The 14,412-nt window shown below is 43.5% G+C and overlaps 1 protein-coding gene across 12 annotated transcripts in view; it reads left to right on the top strand.

The window, feature by feature from the left end:
• grip2b (glutamate receptor interacting protein 2b) overlaps nucleotides 1–14,412 on the top strand; it is a 444,861-nt gene that overhangs the window by 424,723 nt on the left and 5,726 nt on the right. For all 12 annotated transcript variants that reach the window (XM_033627121.2, XM_078171386.1, XM_033627119.2 and 9 more), the window contains exons 17-21: nucleotides 637–781; nucleotides 10,342–10,481; nucleotides 10,861–11,055; nucleotides 11,173–11,329; nucleotides 13,589–13,703. In XM_033627121.2, the coding sequence (XP_033483012.2) occupies nucleotides 637–781; nucleotides 10,342–10,481; nucleotides 10,861–11,055; nucleotides 11,173–11,329; nucleotides 13,589–13,703 (752 nt within the window). The remainder of the gene's footprint in view (nucleotides 1–636; nucleotides 782–10,341; nucleotides 10,482–10,860; nucleotides 11,056–11,172; nucleotides 11,330–13,588; nucleotides 13,704–14,412) is intronic.

The raw sequence follows: 14,412 nt of genomic DNA, 5'->3' as shown, positions 1-14,412 counted from the left end.
CCTGAGTTTCAGTCCAGCTAACAACTCTTGTGCTTCGTCAGTTAGTCAACAGCCACCATCTTGGATTTGTGCAGTTCGAGGACTTTATTAAATGAATGCATCTGAGTTGTTGCAAAGAGATGTCACCCTGTTTCATTGTGTGTTTTCATGTGATATAAAAAACACAGACACACACAAATACCGGAGAGAGATTGTGTAATCGTGCTAGATTATGACTCAGAGGATATGATCTCACACACACACACACACACACACACGCACACACACACATACACATACAGGGTAAAATGCAGAGATCATATTCATGCTACATGATGACAAGGCAGTCCTCTCCCTGGTTGCCATGGAAACTGTGTCTTCCTCACCAGTGTTTTCTTGAGAAGAATTTTGACCTACTTCTGGAATGAAATGTGTTTGTGTGTGTGTGCATATGTGTGTGCACATTTTTGTGCATTTCACTTGAACAGATAACGTGATGCAGTATCACCAACTGAAGTGCTTTAGTGTGTGTGTGTGTGTGTGTGTGGGTAGAGCCACATACGTCAGGCAGTATCATTTGCTTGCTGGAGTTGAAACATTAGAATAACACTTGCATGTGTGTGTGTGTGTGTGTGTGTGTGTGTGTATGTGTATCAGATGAGCAGGAGACGTCAGGCAGCATCATCTACACAGTGGAGCTGAAGCGGTACGGAGGCCCTCTGGGTATCACCATCTCAGGCACCGAGGAGCCTTTTGACCCCATCACTATATCTGGCCTAACCAAGAGAGGCCTGGCCGAGAGGTACATGCTCTCTCTGTCTCACACGCGCGCACACACACACACACACACACACACACACTGTCTCTTATGGGAAATCTAGGTTACCATTTTGAGTGTTGAAGCATTAGATAAGTCACTGCAGCTGGAGATTTTTGGATCGTTCCGTTTTCACATACTTTAACATTTTGCCTCAGTGTAACAGCGTACACATGAAGCATAAAATACAACTGAAGACTGAATTACAACTAAATCTACTAAAAGTGCTGCTGTAAACTGTTAAGATGTGTTCACAACATGGAAACGGTTGAGCCTAGCAGCTAACGGTACAGCACTAAACAACAGCAACAGTGCTGACAGAGTTTAACAGCGTTAACTAGGGGGGAACTGGAGGGTGGACACGACCTTCACGACAACAGTGGTAACAACGGTATGAGCGCTAGAGTTGGGTTGATTTCCGGTTTTGCCAGCCCGATTAGGTGTATCAGTTTAAACTGGTTAGATTTTATGCAAATAATACAAGAAAAATAAATAAGAAAAGAAAGCCATGAGGTAATTAACATAGAGAGTCGCCACCTTAAGTACCCACAGTGCCTGAGCCAGACGTGTGACAGGCCACACCTGTTGCCCATATTCATAATGTAAATAAACAATGAAAATATATATGTACATGTGCACCCCAGTGTTCTACCAGGGCTCCTTTAAAATACCACCATGTACACAATTTATATCCCACATATCGAAATAACTTGGCCCCCCAGCAGGATAATGCAGCATGCCACACTGCAAACATGGTTCAGGAATGGCCCAAGGAATGTGACAAAGACCTCAAAGTGTCAACCTGGCCTCCAAATTCCCCAGATCCCAATCTGAATGAGCATCTGTGGCACGTGCCATTAACCTACCTCACAACCCACTGGACTAAATGGATCTGCCGCCAACGCACTGGTGCCAGACACCACAGGACACTCCCAGAGATCCTGTGTCCATGCCTCCACAGGTCAGAGCCAAGTCCGATCCAAGGAGGCCCCACCTTGGATCAGGGTACATCTGGGGTACCGGCACATCACAAGAATCCTTGAGCAGATTGGGACCTGGGAAATTTAGAAGCCAGGTCGACACCTTGAGCTTTCTGTCACGCTCCACAGGCCATTTCTATAAGAGGTGCCTCTGTCCATTTATCTGACCATAAAGAGAGTTTTGGTGGATACGTAACACTGCTTGATGTGTGTAACATATGAGACTAGAGTTACTCCATAAAAGGAGCGAGGCATTGTTGCAGATTCAGGCTTTTAGTGTCTGTGTCCTTTGTTGGACTAACTCTACTCTTACATGTTTTAGATGTGAGTGGTTCTCCTTGTATAAAAACTCATCTGTCACAGTGTAGAATACATTCAAACTGTTGAATAAATGGCAATAAAGCGTTATTTTGGCCATTAATAATCACCAAACCATGTGCCTGTCATTAATTTGCCCAAAGAGCATTCAAGGCTTCAAACATGTGAATAATTTCCCTCCAAAAACACGGTTCATTCTCATCAGTGGTGGTGATGAACCAGCCACCAGCGTCTTCAATCACTGACAGTCGGCGCCTGCACAACATCTTACACAACATGAAACACCTGCAGCTCTACTGTGTCTTTAAAAGAGATGTCATGTGGGTGCACACAGTGCTCTTCATATACCACTTTCAGTGGAGGCAAAAGGAACACGTTGTCCCTTCACACAAACCTGGTTCGACGTGGAATTGCACATTTTCCTGAAACATTTAAAACATGGCACAGAGAGGGTTTGTATAAACCTCTATAGTCAGCATGAATCATATAATTTCATCTCCACTGGTTTATTGTTTCAACATTTTATTTTTAGACCAGTGGTTCTGCATTCATCAGGAGACACTTGTGATTCCTAAAAACCCTCAGGTCGTATTTTTTGGGACACAGGTGTTGTTCTTGCATCTGTGGAAATTTGTGTTGGCTGTCGTCCCACCTCTCTACAGTATCATGTTTTACAGTGTCTCATCAGGTGGTGGATGAATTAATATATGACTCTGGGATTTTTCCTTGTATTGAATTCTGTGAATTATATCTCCAAGGTCTTTGGGTAGACTGTATTGCTCTATGTAACGAGGAACACCAGTATTTTTTTTTTTACCCTTTTCCCTTTGTTTTGTGTCCAAGTTCAGGATGTCAGTTTCAGTTAGTTTTGCATTTGTTAGCTTTACACTCATTAACTGGTAACTAGTTAAACTGTTAGGAAAAAATAAAGCAAAATGATGTGAAATACAGGAGACCTTTCCTTTAAGTCCAGCGCTCCACTGACTCATTGAGCTTTAGGGCTGCATTTCTAAGCGCTGTCCATTTAGAGGTGGTGAAATTTAAATGTTGGTATTGTAAATGTCTTTTTATTCTATTTTCTGTTGGCTTTGCTGGCAGCACCCACAGCTCCAGTCTACGCTGGTTAGCTAACATTAGCTGTCGCCGCTCTGCACTGCGCACCACCTGGGCTGAGTGGGAGTTAGCTAGCAGTGCCGCTAATTTTGAGATTGCTGCTGGTAACGCTGTCCAAGTGACTGCAGGTCATTGCTGTAGAGACATGATAGCCACCCCCAATCTTCCTTGAGATCGCCCCGGTGAGTAAGCCGCTTCATTTTGAGCTGCAAAACCCCTTTAGTGTTGTTAACTATGTTAGCACCATTAGCTGTGCTAACACTGCTAACTGTGCTAACAGAGCTAACAGTAGTTATCAATAGTGAAGGGTGGTTTGCGGCTCAAAATCAAGACTCACAGGGGCAATCTTGGGGGAGACCAGAGTTTTGGCATGACATCCATTGAACTAACCAGTCTGTTTGAACTACGCACCATCTGGGCTGGGTGGTAGCTCGCTAACGGCACTGCTTATTTGGAGATTCCTGCTGGTAACGCTGTCCTGGTATTGGGAAAACCCTCTGGTCTCCTGCAGCTCGCTCTTGTGAACAAGCGGCTTCAGTTTGAAGAATTGTCAACTACATCAGCTCCACTAGCCGTCCTGACACTGCTAACAATGCTGACAGAGCAAACAACAACGCTAAAGGGGTTTTGACGGAGGGTGGCCACAATGTTTCCACAGCAATGAGGTTGGCTTGGGACGGTGTTACTAGGGGTAATTGCTGAATGAGCAGCACAGCTAGCTAGCATTAGCTTCCAACAGACCCTGGTAGTGCAAAGTGCAGTTAACTGAAGAGTAGAATGACCAACATGCATAACCAGTAAAAAAACACTCCTGGCAGTCAACTGATTAATGGTCGACCATTGACATCCCTAGTTCGCGTGACCAGGTGGAACAGTGTTGCCAACTCCTTAGTAAGAAAAGTAGCTATTGGCTGTCCTAAAAGTCGCTAGAAGTCGCTAAATGACATCATCGCCTAATTTGCATAATTGTCCATATGCATGTAATTGTAATGGCTGCTGTAGGAGAGAGGAATAACGTCGTGGGAGAGACAAAAACTGTGTAAAAAAACACCCTGAATATATTTAGAACTACAAATGAACCTTCTTTCAGTGATCTATATTAGACAAAGACAATTTTACATTTACATCCCGCCCTCAGCCAGCGGCGGTTCCGCGCATGCGCGATTCACTTGCAGTCTGGACGTGGAGGGGTTAATGTCTCCTGCTCTGACTGCTGCTGGGAGGGAGGACTGGGCCGTCTGTCAGTGCTTTGCGGCGAGAGAGGAGCCCACGGCAGCACCCGCTGCTCGTTGAGAAGAACAAGAATGATACGTGCTCTCACAACAGAGTCTCCAGAAGTCTTCAATAACATCAGAAAAAGTCGCTGGATTTGTCGCTAGTCGCTTTTTTGAAAAAGAGTCGCTAGAGGGGTCTGAAAAGTCGCTAAATATAGCGACAAAGTCGCTAAGTTGGTAACACTGAGGTGGAACAACAATTTTTGAAATGGGTCCAGTATGAAGAGCGAGCACTGCCGCTGGCATCTGCAAAACAGGCTGCAATGTAACCACTCAGGGGAGGTGCAGCCTGTGTATTTATGTCCATTAAAAGTGCTTGTTTTTTCCACTGTCACCCTCAGGTTGTTATTATGAGTGTCTTATAACATGAGGGAAAGGTCTGCAGAGAAATTAAATGTCGTACTAAAGGAGAAGTCTCGTCATAAATGAGGAGACATTTCGTGCATTTCGTGGCAGACGTGACCAACACATTGCTGGCTCTAATGTTGCTCACAGGACTTCTTACAAGTGTATACATGAATGTTCACTTACTCTTCGACTACAGTGAGGAACAGACCTGTCACTGCTTCACGTAGCCTTCCAGTCATAGCTTTTTTTTCAGGCTTCTGATTGGCCAACATCTTCTGTTTCCTCTTTTTTGTTTGGCTCAAGGGTTGTGGTTATATTGTTGCCTGTTTGGCATGCTCCTGACAACACTGCCGTTGTGTTAGGCATTTTCATTTGGACAGAGATTTTTTGTAACAGTGTTTATGTGGGGATTTTTTTGAGAACAATGAAGGGGAAAACCCTGTTTTCAAAAACAACCGTTGTCTGTATGGACGAGGCCTTTGAAACCAAGATGATTGCCAGAATAAATGTTGGTATTGTACTTTCTGCAAACCATCAATAAGTAACATTTGTACATGATATTGTAGTGGATATGTGTTTTGTTTCAGCAATGCCGTGGTTAGGTTTTAGCACAAAAACCACTTGGTTATGGTTCAGAAAGGATCATGTTTTGGCTTAAAATAGTCGCTTTTGGTGGCACAATTCTGTTTGGAAACACAGGGATGTCTCAGTAGAAATACGAGTGTAAATTACTGGTTTCATCACAATACGATATTATATTGATCCTTTAGACGCCGATATGGTATTTTCCAATATGACAAAGTCTGCCACGATACAATTTCGTTTCAATCCGATTTAAGGGCCAGCGATTGATATGGGATGATATAATATACCCATTTAACACAGTCTGTTACAGAAAAAAGCTGCCGCCCTTTTCTTTTTCACAAAATCATTTAACAAAGTTATAAAAAAATACCTTAATAATAACTCTCAAGGTTCACAGACATGTCATTTGTTTTGTAGACTTTCCTCTACTCATAACTTAACAAATTTCATGTGTTATTTATACTTTTTCTCACTTACCATTTGTTTAAGTCACGGCATCTCCCAACAGAGCAGCTCGGTTGAATTTCAGCCTACGTGCACATTTTTTCGGTCGAACATTGTTGAAACAAAGCAGCTAATGTTGCTGTAGTGAGAAGTTAGCAGAATGAGACTCCAGACCAGGCAGGTAACATAAGGGCGTTATTTACGTATGGCATGCACTCTGTCTGTTGACCTGTATTTTCTAGGGCTGACCTTCGAATCCATTTATGGACATTCGAAGCTTTGGAGCTCAGAATGAATTTAATTCAAAGCATTCGACGGCAACTCAGAGCATCAGACGTGTCTCTGACAGAGCGGACCGGTGGAACTGGAAAATGCATATTAGGCCTACTAGTTACTTCTTACGTTTTTCAAGTGATTTCCCAAATTTGTTGTTGAGTTGTGATATGCCAATTGCTTTTGGCAAATCTGGCACTCTGCTTTCTGGGGGTTGTCAGGGCATATTTTAAAGTGCAACCACACATCTGATGACCTCTTGGACATGTCTGCCAGCTCTGAGTACGCTCGTTGTCAGTATGGGACTGGTGGGGCTAGTGTTGCGTTTAAGGCCTCCCCCAAAAAAACGGAAAAAAAGCACCCAAGCTTCGAATTTTTTTTTTCACAATCAAATCCCATGCCATCGAATGAAGCTTTGAAGTTTTTGGGTCAGCCCTAGTATTTTCTCCGAAATAGAAAATATTTCCACACTGCTGATTTATTTTCGAGTAAATAACGTTATCCTTATCGTCTTTTTCTTTTCTGCTTGCCATCCGCCTTTTGGTGTTTGACGTTGACACAGACTTTCAAAATAAACGCAAATCATAAAGATGACGATACAGATCAATGAAGCATTGATTTGTTACATATGATGTAACATATTTGTGGTTTGCAGAAATGTACAATACCAGTATAGTCTTCTGGTGACTGGGCTGTAGAAACAGGATAGCTAAAACTGTCAACCTCATCGCAGGCTGGTCCAGATTGGAGTCATTACTATCCTGTGTGGTCAAGATCCATATCAAGAATAAAAACATAGATTTGATCATGGCAGCACAAGCAGAAGGTTAAACCCAACTGGAGCAGATGAAGGAACCAACTCACGCTGCCTTATTTAGTCGTCCGTAGCGGCAAGGTGAAAACCTTATTAGGAGAAATACTAGAAGAGGCCTCGAGCGATAAATAGAGGGATTCCCCATCAGCAGCTGAGTGTGCAGCAGTGTGTGACATGCAGTGATGACAGATGAGATAATGAGAAACATGATGCCGTGGAGAGATGGGATGGCAGCTGGTGTCCACGGCAACGAGACTGAACAGAAGATGACATAATGGTTTCCCTGAGTCAGAATCATCCACTGGTGAATTCAGCTTACGGCCCGTCCCACAGCACAACAGTTATTTCAAAATAAAATGTCAGTTTTTATAACTGGCTCAGTGCACCGAAACACACCCAGGGAGGCAGCTTACTGCTCGCCCTGCCACAGCTACACACACACACACACACTGTGACCCCATTTCTTGGAGTTTGTGATGTAATTGCCCTATTTCCTGTCCTAAACTGTTGTCGATAAAGCACTTTGCCTCAGACCTGTTGGCTAAAAGCACTCTATAAATAAACTTGGCTCAGCTTGACACAGAAGAAAGTGCAGGAATACAGCTGATATCAACATCTCTGCTTCTGAAATGTTCACCTCGACCCACTTCGTCTTTGAGCGCCTTGTAAATAAAAGCTTAAGATAGAAAATCCAGAAAACCTCCTCTCTTAAAAACAACCACTCCTCTGGCTTCAGTCATTCATGCACAAGTTTAAAGTATATACGTGTAATATGTGGGCTCCTGGGTGAGTGTTTGTGAGATAAGGGTTCAAAACGAATTACATCTCAATCAAAGTAGGCTGCAAGATAAAGGACTGCTTTATATTTTACACCAGGTTTCACACAGTAGCCGGTGATAGTGGGATTAAATGTGTGATTCAGCCAGAGTCACCTTGTTGTGACCTGAAACTTGTCATGTGGTTGTTTACATAAATTTTGTTTGAACAGTAATACCTTTTAAATTAAATTCCTGAACCCAAATCTGATCTGTAAACAATGACAGTGTCACTGCGGGGCAGAGGCCCAATGTTTCGGCATGTGGCTTATAGCTAACGCTGTGCCCTACAAATTATATTTGTGTACAGCTAATTTGCATTTGCAGGTGTTTTGGTGGAGATATAAAAAGGTAAGTGATAGATTGTGGTCTTGTTTCATTATTCAAAACATTTTAGAGAAATCTCCAAGGGTCAGTTCATACAAAATCATCCAGCAGCATGAACCTAGCTGGACTGAAATGTATTATTTATGTACTATTGATGTCATTGTGTATTTTTACAGCTGACAAACTGGTTTAAAGGCCCTGACACACCAAGCCGACGGTCGGCCGTCGACCAAAGTCGGGCTGTCGGTGAGCGTCTGTCGCCCTAGTTTTTGCAGTATGTCCCGCACTGTCGGCCCTTCGTCGGCGGCGGCTTTTTGACCGACTGAGCATGTTGAATCGGCGGCGGAGCTAGTCGGTGAAAGAGATCACTCTGATTGGCTGTTCAGGTTTTATTTCCTCGCCCCTGTAGCGAGTGAATCTGCCTGTAGTGAAACCGGGGCTTCCTCCTCAGGCTCCACTTCACTCAGCTGCCCGACAGATCCACTACCTCTCCCACTTTAACCTGAATAACAAACCGGAGTTAGCTGGGAGCATAACCGGAGGGAAGCACAGCCAGTTAACCTCTGCTAGCTTCCCAGCTAGCCCCAGCTCACCGTTTGGATCCAACCAGAGAACCGAGCCCTGGTTTGTTATTCAGGTTAAGCTGAGTGAAGCTGAGTGAAGTGGAGCCTGCGGAGGAAACACCGGGACCGTCTGGATGTAACAGTCCGTGGAGGTGCTGCGGTGCTCAGCTGCACAGATAGGAAACACCTCGGCTGACAGGATGTACCACTCTGTCACTCCACTCTCTCTCACGCAGGCGCAGAACCTACGTGCCACTTGGCCGTTGGATGTAGTCCGTGTAGTGTGTTCAAATGCAACTGACACAGGGCGACCTAGATGACGTAGACGACGCAACAGTTGGCTTTCGTCTCTTTTCGTTCTTTGATGTCGGTTTGGTGTGTCCACACCTTTAGACAACTAATGTTAATTATTCAGCCCAGTCGAAAGAAGAAAATGTTGTTTGGGGGGCTGGAGCCTATCCCAGCTGACATTGGATAAGAGGCGGGGTACACCATGGACCGGTCGCCAGACAACCATTCACGCTCACATTCACACCATTTAGAGTCACCATCTAACCTAACCTGCATGTTTTTTGACTATTGGTGGAAGCCGGAGTACCCGGGAAAACCCACACTGTCACAGGGAGAACGTGCAGACTCCACGCAGAAGGGCTCCCCCATCGTTCAAACCAGAAACCCTCTTGCTGTGAGGTGACAGTGCTAACCACTACACCATCGTGCCACCCCTTTCAAACAACAGAAGCGACTTATAGCCACCAAACCTGGGTGGTTTTCAGTAATCCATTGCTGGTTTCCCTCCAGGGATAGTGCCATGGAAAGCGGTTGTTTCTTACCAAGACATTGCTGCAAGACATTTCCTACTGAGGTGGTGCCACGTAAAGCCCTTTTTTCAAATCAAGACATGATCTTTTCCTAACCATAACCAAGTAGTTTTTGTGTTTAAACCTAACCACACATTAACTACAGCGTTGTTGAAAAATAAAGTTTCAGTGTGTCCGCCAGTGATGAAATTACACATATTTTACCAGAAAAGGACTTTCGTAGAAGTTAAAGTCACCTATTTGAATATTATTTGAGTAAAAGTCTTAAAGTATCTGGTATTTACTGTACTTAAGTATCAAAAGTAATTTTATGATATTAAATGGACTCAAGTATTGAAAGTAAAAGTAAAAGGTATTCTGAGAATCTTTAAGTTCATTTCTTCTGAACACACCATCTTAGTAGTGGAGCCTATTACACTTGATGAAAAATGAGGTCTTTTTCACATCTTAAAGGATTTAAAGAACAAAATCCAGTTTTCCTTCCTTCCAATTTCTTCACTCGTCTGTCCCTTCCACCCTTCCTTTATTTTTTGGAGTAAAAGTGTACATGTTTTAGGAAATGTTGTGGATGAAAGTGAAAGTTGACAGTAATATGAAAACTTGAGTAAAGTGCAAACCCCCCCCAAAACATACTTAAGTACTGTAATGTAGTATAATTACTTTGTTACATTACACTGCTGGTATCCGCCACATACTAACATATAATTCTAACATATCCATGGTTTGCAGAAATGTTCAATATCTTTACCTGATGTGCCCTGGTAATATTTTCCTGTGTGTGCATTGTGCTGAATTGAAAATTACCTCCTGTGACTGTGTATGTCCTCTCACCTACTATGTGTGCGTGAATTTGTTTTCATGTGTGTCCAGGACAGGGGCAATTCATGTAGGTGATCGGATCCTGGCTATCAACAGCGTCAGTTTAAAAGGGAAGCCCCTGAGTGAAGCTATCCACCTGCTGCAGATGGCTGGAGAGACGGTCACCCTCAAGATCAAAAAACAGCTCGACAGTAAGTATGGAAACTGGTAATGGAAACAATGATCAACATGGTTGTAATGAAACAAAATGTTATTGTCTTATTTTGTTCATTTCTGTGTTCTTGGTTCTTTGTCTTTGTAGCTTTTACCAAGCTTCAGACCTGAAGTTGTTTTCGGAATCAGCCTTTTAGTACGCACTCTTGATCCTGCCATTTCTTATAGACTCCCTTCATTAAGACTTCTCCTAGATGCTCGTAGTCTGTTAAGTCAATGGGACAGTCAAGTAACCTTTGCCTCCTTGTGGTGACTTGCAATCAACCTGTCTGAAAACAGGCCTTGTCTCCGGATTTCTTTGTCCTTTGATGATCTCTTTATCGGACAAACCTAATTCCTCTTCTTCTCCTCGCCAAGATGTAGAGGAGAGGAAGGCAGCAGAGGCAGAGGACACAACAGAGAATGAGCTCAGTGACCCTGAGGAGGACGATTTGACGGACAGCCAACAGACCAACAAACTGTCAGAGCTCTACTCCACAACCATTCCCAGCGTCGACTCTGCCATGGAGTCATGGGATGGCTCAGGGCTGGACGCTGGCTATGGCAGCCAGGGTAAGCTGTATATCAACACATGTAGACTGTGTAGTTTGATGGCAATTGCAAACTCAAGTAGCTTTTCTTATTGTGAAGAAATGAGGTCTTTATCTAGTTCCTCCACTCCTCCTGCAGGTACGTACAGCCACCAGGCAGCTGGTATCGCCCTCCACCCTCATGAGTGGCGTAGTGCCAAGCAGCAGCGCAGCAACACACCTCCACCGGGACGCCGGAAGAACTATCCGTTCAGTGACGGAGGCTTCAGTGAGGATGACTGGGACAAACCACCTGGGTAGGACTTAACTTAATTTTATCTTTTAACTCAGATCAAAGATCATTTATATTTTTGCTGACTGTTTCTGAATGTCTGCTGTACAGTGTTAAATCTGGGATCCATTCAGTTACAGTGAAACAAAGGTTTCCATTATTTTAGGTGTTGATTTTAGACCCTATTCTAATATTAGATTAGATTTTATTTTTCTCTAAGTACGCTGGAATAACTCACTGTATATAGTTATAAACATACAACTTAAATTAAAAGCCTAATCCCAATCGATCTCCCAGTCCCTTTTACCAGCCCAGTGTGGCTACACATTTCGACAAATAAAGGCCTGTCTCAATTAGACACCTGGTCTGGTTGCCAAGCAGTTCATTTTTTTTATAGAAGTTCTTCAGATGTATTAAACCGGGTGCTGGCTACCTCAAACCTAAGTTACTACCTACTGTAAGTTATTCATGTTCTTTTAAACCTAGTTCACATTACACGATTTTCACCCTGATTTTGCGTCACAGAGACTCGCAATCTTTTGAGTGTTCATACCTGGCAACGTGTGTTTCTGTCAGCGGGAGTGTCGCCAACTGCGTTACGACCTGTGTGTGCACACCACAAGATTTCTCCACCGAGCCCTCACCGACAGAGCCCCAGATAACGCGGTGACGTCACCAAACTTTGAGACAACACATCGTAAAGGCATGGATATTCTTTATTATCCTGGGTCCAAACACAACGCGCTCCCTGTGATTCTGTGGACGCCGCCATTGTTGTTGTTGCTTGCTGGCCGGCTTGTCAGTGTTGCCAGATCTTGGGAGAGAAACAAGCAACCAGGGCTGTGGAAACAAGCCCAAAAGAAGCAACTATCATGCGTTTAAATAACTTATTAGACAGATATATATAGAGGAAGGTGACGTTTAGAAAGCAAGCCCAAATAAGCAACTCCACTTTAGAAACAAGCCCAAAGTCGCGGCTAATAACCGGACCTGGCAACTGGCAACCCTGCAGCTTGTCCTCACATTTCTTCCGTCCTCCTGAGTGCTGACGTGGGACATATCCCGCCTCTCATTGGCTGATGCTCTTTGTCAGTCGTGTCACACTTCTCCAGTTTTCTAGCATGCCAGATATCCAGTCCCAGTCACAGACAAGGGGGCGACTTGCTCGTAGGCTTGTTCACACATGAGGAGTCGTCGTGGCAGACTATCTGCCGATTCACCTTCGACCCAAGGTGGCTCTCAAGATCCTCTGCGACGTCAAAATGGGTGGTGGCGGTGAAAATCGTGTAATGTGAACTAGGCTTGAGTCGTAAGAGTCCTCAGATCAAAAGAATCAAAAGCGTTTTTCATAAAAATTAATCCAAGTTGTGAGTATTGTTTTAACAGGATAAAATGGTGTAAAATTCATACTGGTTTAATAAAAACAATTTGATTGTATTTCCCAATCTTTGTTGAGCAACAGTTTTGTGTGAAATTAATTAAATGCCTGTCCCAAATGCAGGCCTGTTGGTTTCAGTGGCAAATAATAGCCCAGGCTACTAATTGAAGTTTTATGGTGAACAAAATTTTCTTATCACTCTAACTGATTGACTGTCTGCATATGTTCCTAACTCTGTCTCATTTTAATAATCCAAGCTGATGTTTTAGCTCTGAAACAGAGTGATGTATTTGATTCTCTGGTCCACGTGCCTGTATCAGCACCAGGCGTTTGTGTTGAAGTGGAGATTTCAGTGTGGAGGTTGAGTCATGAAGCCAGTGAGACTGACTGAGTAGTATCTGTGTGTTTGTGTCTGTGTGTGTATAGTGATGAGTCAGGAGGTTAAGCCCTGTGAGGATAGCAACATTCACTGGGGTTATATAACGCTAATGGGGGCGGAGAGATGGAGAGGAAGGATGAAGCGAGAAATAAATCAGCTGCACAGTGAAAGTGAATTAATCTTGTCAGTCAAGGACACTCGGTGTTAAAAGATTACTCATGTTGGATTTAACCAGAACGAATGGCCTTGCCCTGCATTGACACCGCTCTGTCTTCACAGCGGCTTTGTTGATGATGCTGATGCCCCATCGAATCCCGCCCTGATGTGCAGACACATTTGTTCACATGACAATGACTCTTGGTTGCTGTTGTAGGGTACATACAAGGCTCATGTTATAGAGGAAAAGCCCAGTCTACATAATATATTAAGTCATGACCAAGATTCAATCCAAATAGTGTTGGAACATGTAGGTTTGTCTTGTTACCAAAGCAGCTCCATTTAATGTCACGTGTTTGTGTGTTTGACAGATTTGTTGGCCAACAACCAGACGGTATTCTGTTGGATCCAGATGACAGTTTCTGGTGTCAGGCGCTTGAGGATCTGGAGACCTGCGGCCAGTCAGAACTACTCAGAGAGATCGAGGTCAGTTTGCGTGTGAGCATCCACTCCTAACTTCTCTGATTTTCAACCAGCGTATCAAAACAGCGTGGGTAGTGTGTGTGTGTGTGTGTTTGTGTGTGTGTGTGAGGGTGCACAAATGCCCTGAGTGTTTACATTGCAGTCTGTTTCACAGCTGCCGGCTGCAGCGCTCTCGTTCAATAGTGGACCAGTTTCAAAAATGGTTGCCTCTATTAGTCACATCAACACAAGAACATGAGGACATAGGTTGAAAAATCCTGAAGTTACCCTTTAAACTGGGCTTATACTTGATGCAAGGAGTTGGCAGTCCTGCTATAGGCTTTGTTAAATAACTAAACACTGGACTTTACCAGCTGGTAACACCCACAACATTAAATAGATCTATTGTACATGATTAGGCTGTAGCTTTGATGATATTCCCCATGATGACTGTGTATAGTTTTTCATTTACTTTGTGATATAGAGTGATAGTAGGCTTTACACATACCTATACTATATATATATATATATCTGTTTTGCATTTTCCCAGAACACTACGTAGCAGCTATGTGCGTAGGCTCAGTAGCAACAGCTTAAGCCCTTAAAGCGCTATTATAAATCCAGCTTTATGTGCACAGTAGTGACATCACAGTACCAAAAACATTAACAGAAAACCATAAACACACTAAGCCACTGGCAAAATATCGCAAGACCATGACGTAGGCTTTACTGG

Source organism: Epinephelus lanceolatus, chromosome 1, assembly GCF_041903045.1.
Source record: "Epinephelus lanceolatus isolate andai-2023 chromosome 1, ASM4190304v1, whole genome shotgun sequence".
NCBI classification, from domain to species: Eukaryota; Metazoa; Chordata; class Actinopteri; order Perciformes; family Serranidae; genus Epinephelus; species Epinephelus lanceolatus.
The sequence above is the reverse complement of the archived record's forward strand: the minus strand, read 5'-3'. Positions and strand labels throughout refer to the sequence as shown.